This window comes from Arachis hypogaea, chromosome 15 (assembly GCF_003086295.3).
Source record: "Arachis hypogaea cultivar Tifrunner chromosome 15, arahy.Tifrunner.gnm2.J5K5, whole genome shotgun sequence".
NCBI lineage: Eukaryota > Viridiplantae > Streptophyta > Magnoliopsida > Fabales > Fabaceae > Arachis > Arachis hypogaea.
In genome coordinates, this window is record NC_092050.1 from 154,392,386 (window position 1) to 154,409,328 (window position 16,943).

The 16,943-nt window shown below is 34.1% G+C and overlaps 1 protein-coding gene and 1 pseudogene across 1 annotated transcript; one reads left to right on the forward strand and one right to left on the reverse strand.

The window, feature by feature from the left end:
- The first annotated feature begins 10,538 nt into the window (after positions 1–10,538).
- Positions 10,539–15,366, forward strand: LOC112751536 (cyanogenic beta-glucosidase-like; annotated as a pseudogene).
- Positions 15,367–15,481: 115 nt separating this feature from the next.
- Positions 15,482–16,739, reverse strand: LOC112751537 (kunitz-type elastase inhibitor BrEI). The gene has a single exon (XM_025800699.3). It carries the CDS (start codon positions 16,356–16,358, stop codon positions 15,726–15,728), a length of 633 nt encoding a protein of 210 aa, XP_025656484.1. The 5' UTR covers positions 16,359–16,739; the 3' UTR covers positions 15,482–15,725.
- Between the last annotated feature and the right edge of the window lie 204 nt (positions 16,740–16,943).

The window sequence follows — 16,943 nt, forward strand, 5'->3', positions numbered from 1 at the left end:
TTCTGCACTAATCTTAAGGTGACATTACAAGAAAAAGTTATTTAATCTTTAAAATTCTACTAAAATGAATGTAAATTTTATTATAAGATCTCGTCAAAATTATCAAACATTACAAAGACTAAAATTCAATATACAATTATAGTAATATTTTAAAAGAGGACTATTTTAGCCCTAATTACTAATATATTATACAGACTACCCTGCATCTAAAATAAATTAAATAATACAAATACATAATATGTATTTGGAAACTAAAGTCTCGCGTTTCTAACTTATTTGCAGTTGTTTGTCATATTTGTATGTTTGATAAATTTATTAATTTTTTTAATTAAAAAGAAAAGAGAAACACAGGGGAGTATATTTAAAATGAGTCTAACAATTTTCTTCGTATTAAATGTATTATTTTTATTAATTATTAGCAATACTATATGCAGAGAACTAAATTAATTATACTATATATATATATATATATATATATATATATATATATATATATATTAAAAAATGTTACAATATTTAGAAACTATTTGATTGTTTAATACTTTTTAGAAAATAGTATTTTATGGTGTAATTTTGAGGGATTTTTTAAAGTTTTTAGTTGCATGTGCTTAAAGATAATTGAAAAAAAATAGTTTGAGAAAATTGAGAATCAAAACATGATACATTAAAATTTATATCTAATAAACAGATTGTTGGATTTTTTGGACTTCTTTTCTATGTAGAGATAAAGCCCAAATACTAGTATCCAAGTCTATGAATAGTTAAAGTGGCTGAGGTGAGTTAGGGTTGAGTAAGAGAAGTCATTTTAAAAGGAGAATACCTAAACACTAGAGAGAAAAGAAGAGAGAAAGTTATTTTCGCACATACACAAAGCTGTCTCTGTAAATTGGTTGCTGCAGATTCGTTAACCGTTGGATCGAGCTCAAATTTGGATAGTGTGTTCTACACATCTGGTTCTTTGATTTCACCGTTTGGATCTTCGATTCAATGTCTGTAGCAGGAGATATTGGCCATGGATAGTAGCTCTGTTTTTGTGGTATTTTCATCTTCTTGTTCTTGTTTTGAAAGCTTTGAAGCTTGGGTTGTTTGGCTTGTTGTATGCACATTTTGTACAATAATTTGTGACTCTCTTGTACTCTATTTTTCATCATAGTGAAGCTATTTCCTGGTCTTGGTGACTCGTGATTTTTACTTCTCTCATTGAGGAGGTATTCTACGTTAAAAATCTTGGTGTGTTAGTTTATTTCTAATTTCTGGTTTATATGATTTTTCCGTTGCTATTGGGTATTATTGTGCTAGTGTTAATACTTATTGTGAGTGGATATTGTTGCTCCTTTAATTCTTGCAAGTAGGAAATTGTGTGTTTTATTCCCATCAATTGGCATCAGAGCTCAGTTTTTGGTATTTAGTTATAACTTGCTTGAAAGATGGAGGCAAATAATTCTACTAGAATGATAAGTTTGAATGGCACTAATTACCATCTATGGAAGGGCAAAATGAAAGATTTGTTGTTTGTCAAAAATCTACATCTACTCGTATTTTCAACACAAAAACCAAAATCTAAAACAGATGAAGAATGGGAGTTTGAACACCAACAAGTTTGTGGTTTTATTAGGCGATGGGTGGATGATAATGTTTATAATCACATTGCTAATGAGACTCATGCTAGGGCATTGTGAAATCAAATTGAATCCTTGTATACTTCCAAGTCTGGCAATAATAAATTGTACTTGTTGAATATATTGATGAATTTGAGATACAAGGAGGGGTCACAAGTATTAGATCACTTGAATGAATTTCAAGGAATTCTAAATCAGTTGTCAAGCATGGGAATCAAGTTTGAAGATGAGGTTCAAGGATTGTGGTTGGTAAATACTCTATCAGATTCTTGGGTGACATTTCGTATCTCTCTTACTAATTCTGCTCCGAATGGTAAAGTGAGCATGCAACTTGTTAAAGGTGGCATTTTAAATGAAGAGATGAGAAGGAAGACGTAGAATTCTTCGTCACACTCTAAAATGTTAGTCACTGAAACTAGGGAGAGAAATCATATTAAAGTTCAAAAGGGTAGAGGTAAAAGCAGGAGCAAATCCAAGGGAAGATACAAGAATGTTGAGTGTCACTACTGTCACAAAATGGGCCACGTTCAAAAATATTGCTATCTTTGGAAAAAGAAAAACAAAGGTAAGCAAAAAAAGATGGATGATAGTGGTAATGATCGTGTATCTTCTATTTCAGATGATCTTCTTACTGTTGCTATTGCTGATTATGAGTACAAGGTCAATCTTATTTCTGATGATGAGTTCAGCTGGGTAATTGATAGTGGTGCCTCAATACATGTTACATCGAAGAAGGAATTCTTCACTTCTTATACTCCAGGTAATTTTGGAGTACTTAAGATGGGTAATGATGGCTTGGCCAAAGTTATTGGTGTAGGAGATGTTTGTCTTGAGACTAATATGGGAATGAAGCTGCTACTTAAAGATGTTAGACACGCTCCAGATATTCGCTTGAATTTGGTTTCAGTTAAAAGGCTTGATAATGAAGGCTTTGTAAACACTTTCGGCTTTGGACAATGGAAGCTTACTAAAGGCAACTTAGTGGTGGCTCGAGAAAAAGGTACTTCAAGTTTGTATGTGATGCATGTCATGATTGCAAAAGGTAGTGTGAATGCGATAGAAAGTAAAGAAGTTTGTAACTTGTGGAACAGACGACTTGGTCATATTAGTGAAAAAGGACTTAATTATTTAGCTCGAAAGGATGTTCTTTCAGGTTTGAAGAATGCAGAGTTGGAGAAATATTCTTATTGCATGGCTGGCAAACAAAGAAGATTATCCTTCAAGAAGCATCAACCTTCAAGAAAATCAGACTTCTTGGAATTGGTGCACTTCGATATTTGTGGTCCTTTGAAGGTACGGCCTTTTAGTGGAGCTATTTACTTTATTACTTTTATTAATGATCATTCAAGAAAGCTTTGGACTTATGCTTTGAAAATAAAGAACCAAGCTTTGGAAAAGTTCAAACAATTCCAAGCTTTGGTTGAGAGGCAAACAGGTAAAAAGTTTAAATGTATTCGCACTGATAATGGTGGTGAGTATTGTGAACCATTTGATGTGTATTGCAAGCAGCAAGGCATTAGGCATGAAAAGACACCTCCTAAAACACCTCAATTGAATGGTTTGGCAGAAAGGATGAATAGAACATTGATTGAAAGAGTTAAGTGTATGCTTACTAAAGCTAAGCTACCCAAAGTCTTTTGGGGTGAAGCACTACTTACAGCGGCTCATATGATTAATCTGAGTCCTACAATTGCTTTGGACAATGATGTTCCGAATCATGTTTGGTCAGGCAAAGATGTCTCGTATAGTCATTTGAGAGTCTTTGGATGCAAAGCATTTGTTCATGTTCCAAAGGATGAGAGGTCCAAGTTGGATGTGAAGACAATGCAGTGCATTTTTATTGGATATGGTCAAGATGAGTTTGGTTACAGGATTTATGATCCAGTTGAAAAGAAGCTTGTAAGAAGCCGTGATGTAAAGTTTATTGAAGACCAGACCATTAAAGATATTGATAAGGCAGAGAAGAGTCAATCACAAGAGAGCAGTGACTTGACTGATGTAGATCCAGTTCAGCCGCCTCCTTCGTCAGAACAAACAGAGAATCAAGATCAGGAGCATATGCAGCAAAAAGAGCCTTTGGTTCCTGATGACCAGGAGATGGGAGATCCAATTGATGCTCCAGTTGATGATGATGCTGATAATCAACCTGAGCTACCTGAAGATCTACCAGGCTTCCATCCTAGGAGGTCTACTAGAGAGCGATGACCTTCAACGAGGTATCCTTCTAGTGAGTATATAACATTTACTGATGGATATGTGACCTTGACTGATGGGAGAGAACTTGAATGTTATGAGGAAGCTATGGAAGGTGACAACAATAAGAAATGGTTTGATGCAATGCAAGATGAAATGAAATCCTTGTATGATAACCAAACATTTGAGCTTGTGAAGTTGCCAAATGGAAAGAAAGCTTTGCAGAACAGGTGGGTTTATAGGTTGAAGTATGAAGAAAATTCTCAGTGTCCAAGGTACAAGGCTAGATTGGTGGTCAAGGAATACATGCAGAAAAAGAGAATTGACTATAATGAAATTTTTTCACCGGTTGTGAGAAGATCTTCTATTAGTACTGTTTTGAGTTTGGCTGCAAGTCTTGATTTAGAGATAGAGCAGATGGATGTGAAAACTGCTTTCTTTCATGGTGATCTTAAGGATGAAATTTACATGGAACAACCTGAAGGTTTCATGGTAAAAGGCAAAGAGGATCATGTTTGCAAACTGAAGAAGAGCTTGTATGGCTTGAAGCAAGCTCCAAGACAATGGTACAAGAAATTCGAGTCTGTTATGGCAGAACAAGGCTACAAGAAGATTACTTCTGATCATTGTGTATTTGTTAAACATTTTGCTAGTAATGATTTTATTATCCTTTTGATATATGTTGATGACATGCTTATTGTTGGTTAGAATGCTTCTAAGATTGATATGTTGAAGAAGCAACTTGCAATGTTATTTTCAATGAAGGACCTTGGGCCAGCAAAGGAGATTCTTGGTATAAGAATCGAGCGTGATAGAAAGGAGAAGAAACTTTGGTTATCACAGGAGAAATACATAGAGACAATGTTGCACAGGTTTTAAATGGAGAAAGCAAAGGGCGTTAGTACTCCTCTTGCTACACACTTCAAATTAAGTTACAAGCAAAGTCCATCAAGTGATGAAAAGAAGAAAGACATGGAAAAAGTTTCATATGCATCAGCCGTGGGTAGTTTGATGTATGCTATGGTATGCACAAGACCAGATATAGCTCATGTTGTTGGTTGTGTTAGCCGTTTTGTTTCAAACCCAAGAAGAGAGCATTAGAATGCTGTAAAATGGATAATGAAATATCTTCGTGGTACTTCTAACATGAAGTTGTGTTATGGAAGTAATAAGCATATTCTAGTTGGTTACACTGACTCAGAATGGCAGGAGATATTGACTCTAGAAGGTCCATTTCAGGCTTCTTGATCAACTTTGCGGGTGGAGCTGTGTCTTGGCAATCAAGATTGCAAAAATGTGTTGCTTTGTCTACTACCAAGGCCGAGTTTATTTCCATTACCGAAGTATGCAAGGAGATGCTTTGGATGAAGAAATTCTTGAAGGAACTCGGATCTACTCAAGAGAGGTATGTGTTGTTTTGTGATAGTCAAAGTGCTATACATCTTGGTAAAAACTCTATTTTTCATTCTCGATCCAAACATATTGATGTGAGGTATCATTGGATACATGATGTTTTGGATGCTGAGTTGTTGGAACTTGAAAAGGTTCATACTGATGAGAATGGTTCTGATATGATGACCAAGGCATTACCAAGATGGAAGTTTGAAGTTTGTTGCTTAATCGAGACATTTACTTTATTACTTTTATTAATGATCATTCAAGAAAGCTTTGGACTTATGCTTTGAAAATAAAGAACCAAGCTTTGGAAAAGTTCAAACAATTCCAAGCTTTGGTTGAGAGGCAAACAGGTAAAAAGTTTAAATGTATTCGCACTGATAATGGTGGTGAGTATTGTGAACCATTTGATGTGTATTGCAAGCAGCAAGGCATTAGGCATGAAAAGACACCTCCTAAAACACCTCAATTGAATGGTTTGGCAGAAAGGATGAATAGAACATTGATTGAAAGAGTTAAGTGTATGCTTACTAAAGCTAAGCTACCCAAAGTCTTTTGGGGTGAAGCACTACTTACAGCGGCTCATATGATTAATCTGAGTCCTACAATTGCTTTGGACAATGATGTTCCGAATCATGTTTGGTCAGGCAAAGATGTCTCGTATAGTCATTTGAGAGTCTTTGGATGCAAAGCATTTGTTCATGTTCCAAAGGATGAGAGGTCCAAGTTGGATGTGAAGACAATGCAGTGCATTTTTATTGGATATGGTCAAGATGAGTTTGGTTACAGGATTTATGATCCAGTTGAAAAGAAGCTTGTAAGAAGCCGTGATGTAAAGTTTATTGAAGACCAGACCATTGAAGATATTGATAAGGCAGAGAAGAGTCAATCACAAGAGAGCAGTGACTTGACTGATGTAGATCCAGTTCAGCCGCCTCCTTCGTCAGAACAAACAGAGAATCAAGATCAGGAGCATATGCAGCAAAAAGAGCCTTTGGTTCCTGATGACCAGGAGATGGGAGATCCAATTGATGCTCCAGTTGATGATGATGCTGATAATCAACCTGAGCTACCTGAAGATCTACCAGGCTTCCATCCTAGGAGGTCTACTAGAGAGCGATGACCTTCAACGAGGTATCCTTCTAGTGAGTATATAACATTTACTGATGGATATGTGACCTTGACTGATGGGAGAGAACTTGAATGTTATAAGGAAGCTATGGAAGGTGACAACAATAAGAAATGGTTTGATGCAATGCAAGATGAAATGAAATCCTTGTATGATAACCAAACATTTGAGCTTGTGAAGTTGCCAAATGGAAAGAAAGCTTTGCAGAACAGGTGGGTTTATAGGTTGAAGTATGAAGAAAATTCTCAGTGTCCAAGGTACAAGGCTAGATTGGTGGTCAAGGAATACATGCAGAAAAAGAGAATTGACTATAATGAAATTTTTTCACCGGTTGTGAGAAGATCTTCTATTAGTACTGTTTTGAGTTTGGCTGCAAGTCTTGATTTAGAGATAGAGCAGATGGATGTGAAAACTGCTTTCTTTCATGGTGATCTTAAGGATGAAATTTACATGGAACAACCTGAAGGTTTCATGGTAAAAGGCAAAGAGGATCATGTTTGCAAACTAAAGAAGAGCTTGTATGGCTTGAAGCAAACTCCAAGACAATGGTACAAGAAATTCGAGTCTGTTATGGCAGAACAAGGCTACAAGAAGATTACTTCTGATCATTGTGTATTTGTTAAACATTTTGCTAGTAATGATTTTATTATCCTTTTGATATATGTTGATGACATGCTTATTGTTGGTTAGAATGCTTCTAAGATTGATATGTTGAAGAAGCAACTTGCAATGTTATTTTCAATGAAGGACCTTGGGCCAGCAAAGGAGATTCTTGGTATAAGAATCGAGCGTGATAGAAAGGAGAAGAAACTTTGGTTATCACAGGAGAAATACATAGAGACAATGTTGCACAGGTTTTAAATGGAGAAAGCAAAGGGCGTTAGTACTCCTCTTGCTACACACTTCAAATTAAGTTACAAGCAAAGTCCATCAAGTGATGAAAAGAAGAAAGACATGGAAAAAGTTTCATATGCATCAGCCGTGGGTAGTTTGATGTATGCTATGGTATGCACAAGACCAGATATAGCTCATGTTGTTGGTTGTGTTAGCCGTTTTGTTTCAAACCCAAGAAGAGAGCATTAGAATGCTGTAAAATGGATAATGAAATATCTTCGTGGTACTTCTAACATGAAGTTGTGTTATGGAAGTAATAAGCATATTCTAGTTGGTTACACTGACTCAGAATGGCAGGAGATATTGACTCTAGAAGGTCCATTTCAGGCTTCTTGATCAACTTTGCGGGTGGAGCTGTGTCTTGGCAATCAAGATTGCAAAAATGTGTTGCTTTGTCTACTACCAAGGCCGAGTTTATTTCCATTACCGAAGTATGCAAGGAGATGCTTTGGATGAAGAAATTCTTGAAGGAACTCGGATCTACTCAAGAGAGGTATGTGTTGTTTTGTGATAGTCAAAGTGCTATACATCTTGGTAAAAACTCTATTTTTCATTCTCGATCCAAACATATTGATGTGAGGTATCATTGGATACATGATGTTTTGGATGCTGAGTTGTTGGAACTTGAAAAGGTTCATACTGATGAGAATGGTTCTGATATGATGACCAAGGCATTACCAAGATGGAAGTTTGAAGTTTGTTGCTTAATCGCCGGATTGGCGGTTACCTCCACATAGTCGTGAGGGGGAGATTTGTTGAGTTTTTTGGGCTCTCTTCCTATGTGAAGAAAAAGCCCAAATGCTAGTATTTAAGCCCATGAATAGTTGAAGTGGCTGAGGTGAGTTAGGGTTGAGTGAGAGAGGTCATTTTGAAAGGAGATTACCAAAAATAGAAAGTTATTTTCGCACATACACAAAGCTGTTTCTGTAAATTGGTTGCTGCAGATTCGTTAACCGTTGGATCAAGCTCAAATTTGGACAGTGTGTTCTACACATCTGGTTCTTTGATTTCACCATTCGGATCTTCGATTCAATATCTGTAGCGGGAGATATTGGCCACGCTCAGTAGCTCTATTTTTGTGGTATTTTCATCTTCTTGTTCTTGTTTTGAAAGCTTTGAAGCTTAGGTTGTTTGGCTTGTTGTATGCACATTTTGTGCAGTAATTTATGACTCTCTTGTACCCTATTTTTTTATCATAGTGAAACTATTTTCTGGTTTTGATGACTCGTGGTTTTACTTCTCTCATTGAAAAAGTTTTTCACATTAAAAATTTTGGTGTGTTAGATTGTTTCTAATTTTTTGTTTATGTAATTTTTTTGCTGCTATTGAATATTATTGTGCTGGTATTAATACTTATTGTGAGTGAATATTATTGCTCCTCTAATTCTTGTAAGTAGGGAATTGTGTGTTTTATTTCCATGACAGATATTATTATGCAAAGCTGAACGTAACTATACATGTTTTGTACAGTTCGTTTGAGCCTCTGACATTACGAAATAAAATAACAATATTAAAAATTGTCAGTACTTAGTAAACATGTTTAAGTAGATAAAACATATTTGTAACTAGAAACTATTATTATTATTAGAGTTTTAATGTAGATATTAATCATATTTAAGTATTATTTTTTAATTTAATTAAATAATGATAGGTATTAAATTTAATTGATTAAAACTATTAAAGTTTTATATATTTATTATGTAGATATTTATTACTTTTATATTACAAAAATGATAAATTATCATCTATGCAAATTATTTACATGACACAATTATAACAAATAATATAACATAAACTCATTTTATAATAAGTTTTTATCAATATTTATATAAAATAAATAAATAGATAAATAGATTTATTTTTATCAAAAGAAAATCAAATGATACAATAAAAAACAAATGTATTGATAGATTTTAATAATATAAATTATATTAATATATAAATATAAAACATTTTAATACAAACATATTTTAATATATTTCTATTTTAAAAAAATATTAAAAATAAAAATAGAAAATATAAATATAAATATAAATCCAACGCTACAAAATTTAACAACTGGATTGACTGATTGAGTGATCCCTTAAGAACTGGATAGAAAGACAAATTTGACAAAGACTTATCAAATTATCACATAAGGCCTTATCCTATTGATAATGATGTCTACTTTGTAGGAAGTGCACTTTGAGTTCGAACTAACAAGAGGGTGGTAGTGATTATTGGTTAATTAGAACTCCTCTCCTCCCAGCCTCTACTAAAGATGGTAATGGGTCTTTTTAGGGATAGGGATTCTTCTCCCTTTCTTTGTTTTCCATCCCTATTTAATAAAATGTCTCTTGTATTCACTAATAATTAAATATTATTAAATTTTAATTTTTTAAAAAAAATTAGCACAAATATAATAAAATTTTATATAATTTAATTAAATATATTAAATTAAATATAATTTAAACATAAATTTAACATGTAATATATATAAAATTTTTAATATATAAATTAAAATAAAATAAATTAAGATTATTTATCCAACATATAAAAATATTATAAATTTTTATAAAATAAATATCTCGATCTCCGTTCGTCTCTATTTATTAGCAGAGGCATATCCCGTCCCTGTAAAAATTGTAAGATCACATAATTTTTGCGGATTTCCAGATTTTTTACCATTCCTAGCCTCTTTTCCTAAAATTTTTTGTTTTTGATATTGCAGTGGTAATAGTATTTTTTTAAAATGTGGATTGTTGGGGTGTTATTCTCAAATGTAGAACCGTTTAACCAGAGAAGTAGAAATTGGACTGTTCGATTTATTAGAAATATAGAAATCGGACCGTCTAATTTATGAGAGGTACCGAAATCGGACTGTTCAATTTGTATTAAAAAATTAAAAATTTTAAAGTACAGAAATCGAATCTTTCAATTTGTGTACTTTTTAGAATTTTAAAAAATATTAAAAATTACAATGTTAAAATATATTACTATTTTTACTTTCATATCAAAAAATAGTCCACATGTGTGTGGTTGTCTAATGGAGAAAAAAGAAGAGGAGTGTTAGGGACCAACACTTTTGTGAAATTCTGATTAGCTATTAACCATCAAAAGAAAATTGAGTGATTCTATACCATTAGATACAATCTCACACCATTAAAAACATCATTGATGACTAATTAATGACTAAAAACTCCAAAATTTGCTGATCCCTAGACTTTCTCAAAGGCTTTCTCAAAAAAAAAAAAAATGAAAGTGACACCTCACCAAATTAGACCCTTATCTCAATCAACATTAAAATATCTGACACTGTAACAAAAGTCGTCGATTTGTCAGTCATTTTGAGTTTTTGACAAGCGGATTGGAATTAGAGCACGTGCGTCTCACTCACTTTATAGTTTATATAATAATAACGGCCTCAAGCTACGTGTGTCAAAACAGACCAATCAGTCACTATGGCTATCGCATTCTTCAGCGTTCATCATTTCCTCAGTGTTATACTGCTTCTTACTTCAACGGCCATTCAAGCTGCAGCCATATTCAACGCCGATATTACTACTCAGTCTGAATATCTCAACCGTTCAGCTTTCCCACAAGGTTTCATTTTTGGGACCGCATCTTCTTCTTACCAGGTATTCTATATCGGATCATGAATTTTTCATATGAACTATGAATTAAGCTGTTTTTTATGCACATTTTCAGGTGGAAGGTGCAGCAAATGAAGGTGGCCGAGAACCAAGTATATGGGATACTTTCACTCATAAATATCCAGGTTTTTTAAGTTATAAGTTATTTCTTTGTGCCATTGCTTTCTTGATTTTAGGTCTTTTGGGATCTTATTAACGGTAATTTGACTAATCTGACCCAAAAATCTGTAACTTTTGTTCTATTAGAATAGGCTCCAAATTATGAGAGGGATGTAACTTGTTTACCATTCAATAACAGTGGTGTCGGTTATGAGTTCCATTTCTGCTTTAAAAGTTCAAAACTTGGAAACTTGTTTTTCAAAAATTGAGGACAAATTTAATTAAAAAAGTGTTCTTTTTTTATTTTTCATTTATATAAAAAGGTCAATTAAAATTGGCGTGTTATGAATTCCATTTTTCTTTTGCTAAGTTATAAATTACTAAATTATGTTTAATACATGATAGGTAAGATATATGACGGAAGTAACGGAGATGTAGCCGTTGATGAATATCATCATTATAAGGTGCTGTAACACAAACATTATTAGAGTGTAATAATCGAAGAACAGAGATATTAAGCAAGCATAATTGTGATTTTTCTGAAGAAAGTATTGATTATGCAGGAAGATGTTGAGGCCATGAAGGATATGAACATGGATGCTTATAGATTCTCAATCTCTTGGTCCAGAATACTACCAAGTAAGAAACATGACTCTAAAACAACTTCCAATTTTGCAAGCTGTTAGATCATTTCAATAGAATTTCTTATCAAATCTTACTAAAAGTGAGATCATCCATTGGCTAATTTCAGAGGGAAGACTTAGTGGAGGTGTGAACAAGGAAGGAATAAATTATTATAATAACCTCATCAATGAGCTGCTAGCCAAAGGTAACCATCATTAATCAGATATGTTGCAAAGCTAAGATATTTAATTTCTAATGTAATTGATTTTTGTTTCTCTGATTTAGGGCTAATTTATTGTCTTCTTTGTTGGTAACTCAATGCAGATATTCAGCCCTTTGTCACAATTTTTCATTGGGACCTTCCACAGGCCTTAGAAGATGAATATGGTGGCTTTTTAAGCCCTAAGATAGTGTAATTTACATCCCTTAATTCCTAATAGACAAAGTATTAGTCAACATTTCTTGAACATTAATCTCCCTCTTTACTGTAGGAATGATTTTCAGGACTATGCTGAGGTTTGCTTTAAGGAGTTTGGTGATAGAGTGAAGCACTGGATTACACTCAATGAGCCATGGTCCTACAGCAATCATGGCTACGCAAAAGGAAGTTATGCGCCAGGAAGATGTTCGGCCTGGCAGAACCGTAGCTGCACCGGTGGAGATTCAGGCACTGAACCCTATATTGTGACACACCATCAGTTACTAGCTCATGCAGTTGCTGTTAACATCTACAAGACTAAGTATCAGGTTTTGTTATATATTTTTATATGAAAATATCAATATATAAAATGAATGGATCAACCTGAACTAATTAAGACTAATATTAGGACCAAAACCTTACTTTCCTTTGTGTACATAGGCATCTCAGAAGGGCTTGATAGGCATAGCGCTGAATTGTTACTGGATGGTGCCATTACATGATACAGAATTGGATAAACTTGCTGCACAGAGAGCCCTTGATTTCATGCTTGGATGGTATAAATTCTTTATGAACATAAACTCATCGGTGAAATTTAACTAGAGGATCTAGCCACTGATAAGAATAAGTCGTCGTTCTTTCTCTAATCTGTTGGTTCCACACTTCCATGTCACATGGACTTATTGGTTCAAAATAAAAGAATATAAAGATGACCTACAAAATTAGGTGGAGAGAATAAAGACTAATATGACATACAATTAGTGAATCACAGTAAATGCAACAGCAGAGGAATTTTCGTCATTTAAATTCACTTTCAATTATATACTGGTGTAGCCTGTTTTGTCATATGAATTCACTGTCACATGAAAGCTTATTCAAAGAATGAAATTGCAGGTTTATGGAGCCAATGACAAAAGGAGACTACCCAAGCTCCATGCGGTCTCTGGTGGGAAGTAGGTTGCCAAAGTTCTCTTCATATCAATCATGGCTTTTAAGAGGGTCCTTTGATTTTATTGGATTAAACTACTACACCTCGTACTATGCTGCTGATGCACCAGAACTAAGTAAAGCCTAGCTTTCTCACAGATTCTCTAGTTGCTCTTACAAGTAAGAACATGTTTGTAGATATTAAACATGGGATAGGTTTTAATAGACGATGAAGAGATTATAATAACTTAGAGTAATGATACTATAATTCAATATGCTTTTGCTCTCTCTAGCACATTTATTAATTCTAATCCGTTTGATTTTAAGGAAAAATAAAACTTCCCACTTGTTGAATCCAAGATATTTTATTATACTAGTTAATTGATGCAATATGCATTTTATTGCAACAGATGAGTATGATGGAATACCTATTGGTCCAAAGGTAATAGATGGATTTGCAACAGCATAACAATTCTTCAAATTCAGTTAGCTTAGTTTTCTGGCTTAATGAAGAAAAGAAAAAATCTACACTTGCAGGGTGCTTCAGATTGGTTGTCTGTTTATCCAGAAGGGATTCGCAACCTTTTGTTCTATTTCAAATCAAATTATAACAACCCTTTGATCTACATCACTGAAAATGGTAAATACGTGAATTGAATACATCGAACCTTTATCAGTACACATTTAGTTCTAACATAGTATTTGTTTCCTTATGTTTCTGGGAAATAATGTATTTATTTTATATAGGCATAGATGAACTCAATGATCCAACACTAGCACTTGAGGAAGCCCTTGCAGACAAAACAAGAATTGATTACTATTCTATTCATCTACAATATATTCAAACTGCAATCAAGTAAGTGCTGTCATATCAGGTTTTGATCTGGAACTGGAAGTGCCATCAGATCAAATAAACTAGTTTTTACTAACTAAATTGTCAACATGTTTGGTATATTCCTAATTTTGTTGGTTTTAAATATTTCAGGGGTGGCGTGAATGTAAAAGGATATTTTGCATGGTCATTGATTGACAACTTTGAATGGGATCATGGCTACACTGTGAGGTTTGGAATCTACTTTGTAGATTACGAAAATGGTCTGAAAAGACATCCAAAAAAGTCAGCTATTTGGTTTAAGAATTTACTACAACGTGAAGTACCTACATATAGTAATTTGCGCTAAGAATTCGAACAATTCATTTATAATGTGCGTCTTACATAAGTATCAAGTATGTTTACTGTGAGAAATATGGTTCAATGGTTATCATGCTTATTCTCTTCACTAAATATCTAGTGTTAGAGTATAATTATGATCAATTAGATCAATTAACATTATTTAGTATATCTGAATATTTATTATAAGATATTACGTCTTTATTATTTCCTTTCTCTTAGCACCTATAAATATCCTTCTATATTGTATCATTCTATACAACTTGAATACACACAAATTTTTTCTCTACTGCTCTCTCTTACCTTTTCTAACATCTAGAAACACTAATGTTACCAGGGTTTGTAATGCCAAATGTTATACTGCTTCTTCTTCTTCTTGAGTTTTGATTTCTTCACAAACACAACATCATTTGGTTCAAGTTCAATTACCTTCTCTCCTGCTATTCGAGCTGCGCTGAAATTTCCTTGAACTGAGCTAGCATTCAGTAATGAACTCTGATCCATATAGCAGCATCAAGGTTTTCCCTTTGCTTTCTCGAAGTAACCTGCTCTGTCAAAAAGATTCAAGCCATCCATAATGCTCAATCTTTGGCTTTAAACCACAAACTACCTAGTACCTATCTAACTACAAGTAGTTAAAACTGACAGTAGTATCGCCACATTCGGGGTAATCACTGATTCGAACCTGCGTGAAGAAACCTCCAAATTAAGGAAAGCATGGCGTCCTTCACTTCACAATGGGAGGCATACCCTGATATCATTGTTGTTCATGAAAGCAGGTCCCTACTCAAGATGTCATCAATTATCCTTTCAGACTAAGTCTATGTTGGGTACATAACTACATATACATCACAGCTTTATTTATTGTGATCACCATGATTAAATCTGCAGCATAAGGATTACTTTTCCCATCAGCATAGATTAGTCCAAGAAAACAAATCTCTGATGCCCGTCTACTCAAAAACTAATGCAGCCGCTCCAATCTTCCCATTTCTGCAGTGCATGTCAATCAGAGAATTGCTCATTGACTGGTTGAAGATCTTTGTTTGTTCCGATTTTCCAACATCCTTCTAACTTTAAAGAAACTTGCTTGCCAAAAGTCGTTTAAGTTGTGTTTGTGTAGTTCATCAAAAAGTGGATGATGATTCCTCTTGTTTATATGGAAAATTTTACGCTGGACTGGGTATAAGATACCAGTAAAACATTCAAGTTTTTTTTCCCTCATATTTATACATATTAATTTTCAATAATTCTTCCCTTTTTTATGTCCTATCTATTTCCAAATCCAATGAGTGAATTGTTCACTTTCCTTACATTCACCTTTTCAGTTTAACTCTTAGAAATTGATAATTAAAACACTAATGAAAAAACAGAATAGCATTGAAGAAAAATTCATTTTCTTTCACTTGTAGAAGGTTGGTAAATTCAGAAGCATAAGACACAAGGACTTCTTATATGCCATGTGAACCAAGAAAAGAAAAATTTTCTAAGGCACACTACACAAAGCACTTTTTCTGGCTTATTATATGTTTCATCACACTAAAAGAGTTAATTGCCAAACTTTGAGAAATTATTCATATACTCATTCTCCCCCAAAAGATGAGTATATCTATCTCTCCTCAATTTACAAAATGCTAAAAGCTGGATTCTTCTCCTGAGCATAAGTATAAACCTTCTGGAACCTAACATAGTATGTTTCAATGTTGTCACCAATGGCCATAACTTTGGTTCCATCAGCATCCACAAAGGTCCCCACAGGAGCACAGATAACACCAGGCTGTGAAGGACAGAACTTGAAGCTGTAAATCTCATATGCATGGTCCCCTGCAAGCCTCTCAATCTTGAACTTACTAACAAGTGACTGAGAATCGCCACCGGTGCTCAAGAACCAGAAACCAGAACCTTCCTTTAAAAGTCTCCATACTGTAGGCTCATTGCAGGTGGTCTTGACGGCAAAATCGATTGTTAGATCGGTTTCTGTAGGGATATAGTCGAGTCCCGGCGCCCTGAAGGTCACCGGTGAGCCTATGAATGAAGGGTCACGGATAACATCTAGAGGGCATGTCTTGTTCCTTGTGTGGCCTAGTGTTAAGCCACCATTATCTTCCCAAAGTGGCCATACATAGTAACCTACTCCTGGCTGCAATGGCTCTCCTTGCTTGTCTACAACTGGTTCTGGCTCTGCTGCTAGCAAAGGGTGTGTGTTTATTAAGAGGAAGATGCATAGTGGAAGGAACTGAATCATTGCAACCTTCATTGTTTTCTTGAACTGATGAGGGTTATATTAGGATGTTTCATGTCTCTATGACGTGTTCCAATTTATAGTGTTGAATCAAAGATACTTCAAGCAACATTTTTGTGCACGTGTTTATTCGAAGATTATGGTGGTTGTAGCACGAGCTTATTACTTTAAAGTTTTAAAGTTAAACATAATGCATTGTTTTTATTTGATATTGATGAAGGTAGGTGATAATAGAAGAACACTGTATTACTTGTTTCATATTTATATAAAAAAAATTGCCACGAGCTGCACGCTTTGTTATTTTTTTAAAACAAAAAATTAAAGGGGTCGTGGAACGCATGTTATTGTATGTTTCATTTTACTCAGAAACCATATTAAAGAGAAATGGTGAGGTTCTCTGTACATATATTGCTTTAAGTATGCTTTTTATTTCCGATAATTATGAATTATATTGATTTTACAATTTTTATTTTGGTTTCAGTTTCATACTTTTTTTTCCATTATCATCAAATTTTAGTTGCGTATCGTTTAGGGATAAAGACAAAGACCAAAAACGATTAAAATTTTGTTTAGGCATTTTGGGCTAAACAAAAGCGAGGT

Coding starts and splice junctions, on each gene's coding strand:
- LOC112751537 (XM_025800699.3), bottom strand. CDS start 16,358: ATGAAGGTTGCAATGATTCAGTTCCTTCCACTATGCATCTTCCTCTTA.